This window comes from Vicia villosa, linkage group LG2 (assembly GCF_029867415.1).
Source record: "Vicia villosa cultivar HV-30 ecotype Madison, WI linkage group LG2, Vvil1.0, whole genome shotgun sequence".
Classification (NCBI taxonomy): domain Eukaryota; kingdom Viridiplantae; phylum Streptophyta; class Magnoliopsida; order Fabales; family Fabaceae; genus Vicia; species Vicia villosa.
In genome coordinates this window covers 140811776-140818469 of record NC_081181.1, presented here as the reverse complement: position 1 = coordinate 140818469, position 6694 = coordinate 140811776, and the positions used below count along the sequence as shown (strand labels likewise).

The 6694-nt window shown below is 37.2% G+C and overlaps 1 protein-coding gene across 2 annotated transcripts; it reads right to left on the bottom strand.

Annotated features, from left to right (window-relative positions):
• Positions 1-3280: 3280 nt before the first annotated feature.
• Positions 3281-6402, bottom strand: LOC131652261 (BTB/POZ domain-containing protein SR1IP1-like). 2 transcript variants are annotated; one of them, XM_058922067.1, is made up of 5 exons: positions 6107-6402; positions 5941-6010; positions 5070-5687; positions 4160-4696; positions 3281-4058 (listed from the first exon to the last, which is right to left on the bottom strand). In XM_058922067.1, exons 1-5 carry the CDS (start codon positions 6205-6207, stop codon positions 3471-3473), a joined length of 1914 nt encoding a protein of 637 aa, XP_058778050.1. In that variant the 5' UTR covers positions 6208-6402; the 3' UTR covers positions 3281-3470. The 2 variants fall into 2 exon arrangements, with proteins under 2 accessions (XP_058778050.1, XP_058778051.1); XM_058922068.1 differs by having other exon boundaries at positions 5941-5997.
• Between the last annotated feature and the right edge of the window lie 292 nt (positions 6403-6694).

Here is a 6694-nt window from a genome sequence, read left to right as displayed (position 1 = left end):
ACGTCTTAGGTCCCAAGTATATTGCTCCTGGAAGAGCTTTTACTTTACGAGGTTTTCGCTCACAGTTTATTGGACGTCTTTAGGATTGTGCCCGGTCAAGGATTGTTACCCTTCCCACAAGTGAACACCTGGTTTTTCCATTTTCTTTGTATGAGTGGTTTTGCCACTTTGTGTGTGTGTGTGTGTGTGTGTGTGTGTGTGTGTGTGTGTTTTGCATTGTGGCATTTTGATTGCTTTAGTCATGCGCCTATGACGCTCGTCACAATGCCCATGAGTCTTTGTGGCCGGGCTTCGATTTCCTGGTCATATACCCCGGACTCATCGTTACCTTTCACAACCACAAAGAAAAGAGATATTTTAGTATAACATTCTTAATTCTTTAATCAAAATGGTTGTAATATATTATGATGAGGTAACTTTGTTTCATATAAAACTATTAAAATAACTAGGTGGGCTCGCCACCGCTTATTTTCCTTGCTGCTTATAGTTTGCTCGAATCATCCATTTTTGCTTGTTTGGCTTAAGTAATATGTCTTACTTGTGGGAGAGAAAATATTCATATCTCTTAATTGTCCAATCAAGGACGTTATCTCGAATCCATGGCTTTGCAGTCCTATTCTTTTTGGTCTTGTTGTAGAGCTTAGTAGATTCTCTTTGCTACAAAAAGATCATCCTTTACCGTAATCTGTTTTCCGTGGAGGTTATGAAATTTAAATTTGAGGCGAATCGGGGATGCCACAACGTTTAAGGCTGTTGCGAAGGGTCTGTCGAGGATACCGTTGAAAACACCCTTATAAGGAACAACCATAAATTGAGAGTTGATTGCTCTAACATCTCTTTGTTTCCTTAAAGTTATCATCAACTCGATGTACCCTCTAGGGAGGGTTATCATTCCATTGATGGCATGCCGATCAAATCCCTCGTAGAGTCACGAATTTTCTTTCTTCTAGCCTATATTCTCGAAAAAAATTTAGTATATCATGTCATAAGAGTTGCCAGCGTCAATCAGTATTCGGGAGACGTCAGAGTGGCTGATCATGGTTGTTGTGACCATTGGGTGAGAATATGTATATAAAGAAGTCTAGAAAGGGGGGCTGAATAGACCCTTTCCCTTTAAGACAATTTCAAAAAACATTTTATATCTCATATAAGAAATTAGAGATTTCAAGAAGCGCAAAAGCAAAACAAAAAAAAACATAAGAGCTTGAAAGCATCTCAATGAATTAAACAAAATGAAATAATACATGATGTTGCTAAATACTTGATTTCTTCTCCTCAAACCATATTGTAAATGTTTATGTATAGATGACCGACTAGAACATGCGTCAGCCGATCCACAGTTGTGCCTAATGGCAATGAGCTTCTCCTCAAAATTAATAAAGGGTTAAGCCTTATTCAACAACTCTTTCAAGTTATGGGCTTCCTTACGCCTCATCTTCTCTCTAAAGGCGTTATTTTGTCTCAATCCATTTTTGAAAATCCAGCACTACAGGCTTTCGTGTGAGGCTCTCACCTCTACAACTACTTTTGTAAAATGGTAGATATACGCCCACAAACTTTCCATCTTGCCCTGGGTGATCGTGCTGAGTGTGGCTATTATCGTAGGTAGCCTCTTCTAGGCGGTGAAGCGATGGTGAATTTTTAGCAGAAGTCGGTCCATGAATTTATGCTACTGTCAAGTAGATATTTGAACCAAACCATAGTTTATCCGACTAGAGTTAGTGCAAAAAACTTGAACTTTGCAACTTTCTCAACATGATAGTAGTCTAAAGGATTGTTTAAATGTTGCACATGCTCATTTGTATCTCGTTTTCCATGTTAACTTTGGAGCTTGTGAGGCTTCTTCAGCGATATTGATATCCACCTATCCAAAATACGATCACAAAAGGGATGCTTCTTCTGCTCCTTGATCAGAGGCCATTCCTCCAGTTCTTATTCCTTCTAAGGACTACGGACCTCGAGGAGAAATATGATTGCCTCTTCCTCCTTCAGGACCGAAAGGAAGAGTTTGGTGTTTCTGACTTCTTCGGTGGCTCAGAGATCTCGATTTAGATTCCCTGCAAAATAATACTGATTGGTTTCTCTGAGAAATGGCCTTTTGCATTGTGTTTCTCTTCGAATTTGTATGATGCAAGCTTTCTTCAAGATGAAGCAATATTTCTTTTACGACTTTTAAATTCTGTCAGCGAACCATATTGTAAGCAACGCTCAATAATTCGTTAACACCTTGCACATCGAGGTTACCTACAACAGTTGGAAACCAGGTAATGCTTCTAAATTGGGTAGTGTCGATGGCGCTAGAGGCCTGAGCAATGGTTTGCCTTGTTTAAATTGAGGAGCGAATCTTAAGAATGAGAGAGGTTGAAAGATTCTTTAAGAGGCTCTAGGTTGGACATGATCTTGATGTTACGGTGCGGAAAGACAATTCACGAGGACTTGATTGTTATCGTTTTGAGGAGAAGGTGGTGAATTGGCAGCTTGAGTAGCAGTGGCTGGGGCGACGACAGATGCTTCGAGCTGTGCAGCGTGGCGAGTAGCTCTAGAACCTGCAATTGTTGATGGATCTGGACTGAGATCTGAGAAGTGATATTGATATTCAATTGGAGAGGATTAAGAACAGAGAACTACAGTACAAATTCAGGAGATATGAATTTTTAGGTCAATGAGGTCTCAATTAAGTGAATCCAGAGATGAATGTTTGAATGTAAAATTTGCGGAAATCAGGAGTTTTTTCCCACAGACTTCACCGCTATTCCACACGGGAACCAGTATTGATCGGTGAACGATGGATGTGAATTGCAACAGTGAATTTGAACTACTATTACGGTGTAGAAGAGGCTGACCTGCAAGATTAACACTCCAACGTCCAAATCATTATGAAAGTGAGATGAAGTAAATGACAGTTGAATTAAATTATCTAAGAAATGACGTGTTCTCCCTTTATATGTAATGAAGCAGTTATAATAGTTCACTAATTTGTCGACACAAGACGCGGGAGTCCGTCTAATTGATCTTTCTGTTGAGATTATGTTTTTTTTTTTGAACAATGTTGAGATTATGTTATTGTTCAGGATATTGCACTTATCTCTCGCTTAATTCGGTGGATCATTTTACTTTCTGAATCGTTGCTATTAGACCCATTAGACAGCCCAGAAAAATATTTGTTCGTGCTTCAGTGCCCTAAAAATATAATATCATAATGGATTCAAACACATAAGAATATTCGGTAGAACTATTATAATCATCATACTCACTTCCTTGATCAAATTGAAACAACATCTTCCAACACAAATTTAGTTTATCATTTTTTTTATCATCAAAACCGTATAATCACCCGCAAGACTGCAATCAAAACTCAAAAATTATATTTTATTTTTCACCACCACACCACCCTTTACAATATGGTTCTCACTTAAACATCATAATAATTTACATAGAATCACACAATCACAAAATAAAAACTCAGATCCTCATGAAATTGAATGACGTCGATTCTTATTTGGTTTAGTCCTACCTTTAGCAAAAGGCGGAATAATACCATCAACACGCGGAAATGGAGAAAGCTTCCCAAGTTTCTTCGAAACCGAACTCATAAACGAAGTTTTCCGCGGCAATGGAGGCTTATCAGCAGAATACGCAGGCGAAGAAGCACTTACGATCACAGGACTATTAACCTTCGATTTAATAACAGGACTATTAACAGTCGATTTAACCGTCGCAGAATTCTCAATCTCTTGAAGCTTCGTTTTCAACTTCGCTAACTCTAGTTTCAGATCTTCGTTTTCCTTTCGTAAGCTTATGATTTCATTTGAAACTGGATGAATTTGATTCTCACCAGAATATGAATTCCGTTTGGCCTGAATCGGAGATTCGCTGTTTTCATTGCCGTTCATTGCGTCGCGAAGTCGTTCTTGTTCGTAGTAGAGAACTTGAACTACCGTTTGGACTGGTAAACGGTCGTTTTGAGCTGCATGTGCACATGCTTCTCGTGATAGCTTTTGACAGTCCATTACGCTGCACACTTTCTTTCTCTCCATGTCACTTAAATTCGAATGAGCCTGAAAATTATGCAATTTTACTTATTAATAGAAAAATAAACTCAGTTGATAGCCGTGCAGAGGACAATAGATTAGGTATAAAAATGACTGCAAATTCTTACCTTTAAATAGATGTCTAAGGCTCTATACATTCCATCTTCAGTAGGCTTTGATTGTTCAGGAATCAGTTCAGCTAAACTGATAAATTTCGCAACTGATAAATTTCTATCAGTGGCTATTTCAGCAAGAAAACTTTCCATTAACTTTCCGACTCTTTCAATGTCACTTTGTGGAGGGGAAAAGTATTCGTCGTCACCGTTATAGGCAAAGTGGTTTCCAATTTGAGATTCTAAGTAATTACTGATGATCCTTTGCACTGTATCGACGTCAAATAATGTGTCGCCGGTGTATGAATATGAAGGAATGAGAAGATCATCTAGAACAGCTTGTCCTAATTGTGTTGCCATTCTTTTTTCTAGATCAAGCCTGCAAGCAACTGTTGTATCGAGATATATTGCTGCGCGGAGCAGCATAGATAGAAAGCTTACTGACATTGCATTCCTCTCTTTTGGTAATAGGCTTACTATTGTCTCTAAAATAACTCTTTTTTCATGCTCTTGTCTAGCTTCAATCTTTTTCCCTCCCTTTCCAAATATATCCTGATTTAAAAAACGCAAAAGAATTAAGAATTGAATCTATAAAATCGAGTATAGATTCTATTAATTTCTCAAAAGAAATGAAAAGAATTAAGAATTGAATGTATAAAATCAAGTAAAGCCGGGAAACAACAACTAACTAATGCTTCAGGACTACAAAAGACCGTGACACTACATCTCTATCTAAAATTTTTAGCTTTTAGGCGGAGATGTGGTGTCTGATCTTTCGATGATCCTGGATCATTGATCAGTTGTTACCCCCAATATTTTATCAGACTCTCCAACAAATGGTAACAGAACTCTCATCCGACTATATCGGGTATTGAGAGGAGATATTTAATTTTAAAATTTCTATTCGTATAGTGAGGGATCTCACCAAACCTCGTAGAGATTTCTGCGCGTAGAGCATAAGAATCGGACCAATAGCAAACTGTTTAAACCCTCTAGCCATCATTGCAATAAGAACTCTTTGAAAAATATCAATCCTAAGAACAGTTAAATCTTCAGCCCACCAATCAACAACCGGTCTCTGTTGAGACGATATCGAAGATCCCATCACTCCCTCAGAGCCACTATCACTTCTTCCAGATGAACACATTTGACTTTCCTTACAAGCTATATAAGCAATTGCATCTATGCATTTGCTCACCAATTTCGCTTTCTCTGATATCGGAAGAAGACTTTCCGAAATATGTAAAATAGAAACAGAACCTGCAATGGTCTGTAGTGCTACATCAGTCAAATATGCATCAGTTCTTTCCACCAAGTTCCCAACTGCATAATCCTCAGTCATTTCTAGATATTCCGCCACACAACGAAGCGCAGCGATGTTTTCCACGTTTATCTCGAAGTTTATCCCGTAGCAGAATCTTGCTGCTAGCTCAAATGCTTCTGCTCCACCAGGAACATCGGAGAGTTCAACTAAGGACACGTCAGCGTCATTAGATTCGGAGACAAGTTTCCTAATGTATCCACTCTTGGAGACTAATGGAAACTGCGACGAATTTAATTCATATACACCGTCAGTCAAGTTACAAGAATTCAATATAAATAGACTAAAAACAAAACATTTTTGTACACTTTTGCTACCATATATATACATCTTGTTTCCGAATTCGAGTTATAATTTTAGACAAAAGGACCAAAAAAACATTAAATAATTGATTGACAAGTGACAACTAACTAGATTATGAAATTGTTACTCTTTCATTTGAATGATTCTAATTTCTAAGCAAATAAGTCACTACCTTATGTAAAGAAAAGGAAGCTTCTCCAATTTGGATATTGACATCACTAGGAATCTCCTGAGAAAAAATCCTATAATTAAGCAATAAAATTCATTGGTTTTAGTTATAAAATCCAACAAAAGTAACAAACAATAACATCCTTAAGAACATAAACAGAAAAACATACCATTCACTTGTTCTTTTCATGGCACTTGAAAGAAGCTCTTGCTTCTTAAGAGAAAAATCACTAGCAGAAGTTGTATATTTCACTTGAACAGGATCCACCATGGCAAGGACAGAAAAAGTTCTAGCTCACTATAAATAAAGCAGAAACAGATTAATGAGTCAGTTATAGTATGGACTCAATGACCTTTTATATTTGAACATTCCTTTAATGTTTTTTATTTATTTTTCAAATAAGAACACTAGTCTTAAATGCTAGTTGAACACAACAGTAGTTGGGAATAATGAGGATAGAATACTAAGAATTTCAACCGCAAATCATATAAGTTTCCAATTGTAAAGTTAATCCAAAAATGGATGTGAATTTCCCAAACAAGGTCTTGTTATAAAAAAAAAAGTAGCTATATGGAGGGTAGATGAAGGAATGTGAATGGTATTATGGTCTTTATGAAATAAGATGAGGGGGGAAATATAAGCATGGAGATGTACTTTATTATGTGTGGTGTATGTGCTTAGGGAATTTGAGTGAAGAGGATGAGATTGCTGCATGTTGATTGGTTTCTAATGTCGTTTGTTTTTATATGGAAACTTT

Excerpts from the sequence above, each read along its gene's own strand:
- LOC131652261 (XM_058922067.1), bottom strand. The coding sequence starts at position 6,207 with ATGGTGGATCCTGTTCAAGTGAAATATACAACTTCTGCTAGTGATTTT. Across the intron at positions 6,011-6,106 it reads ATGAAAAGAACAAGTGAATG|GATTTTTTCTCAGGAGATTC; the intron begins GTATGTTTTTCT and ends GCTTAATTATAG. Across the intron at positions 4,059-4,159 it reads CCTTAGACATCTATTTAAAG|GCTCATTCGAATTTAAGTGA; the intron begins GTAAGAATTTGC and ends CATAATTTTCAG.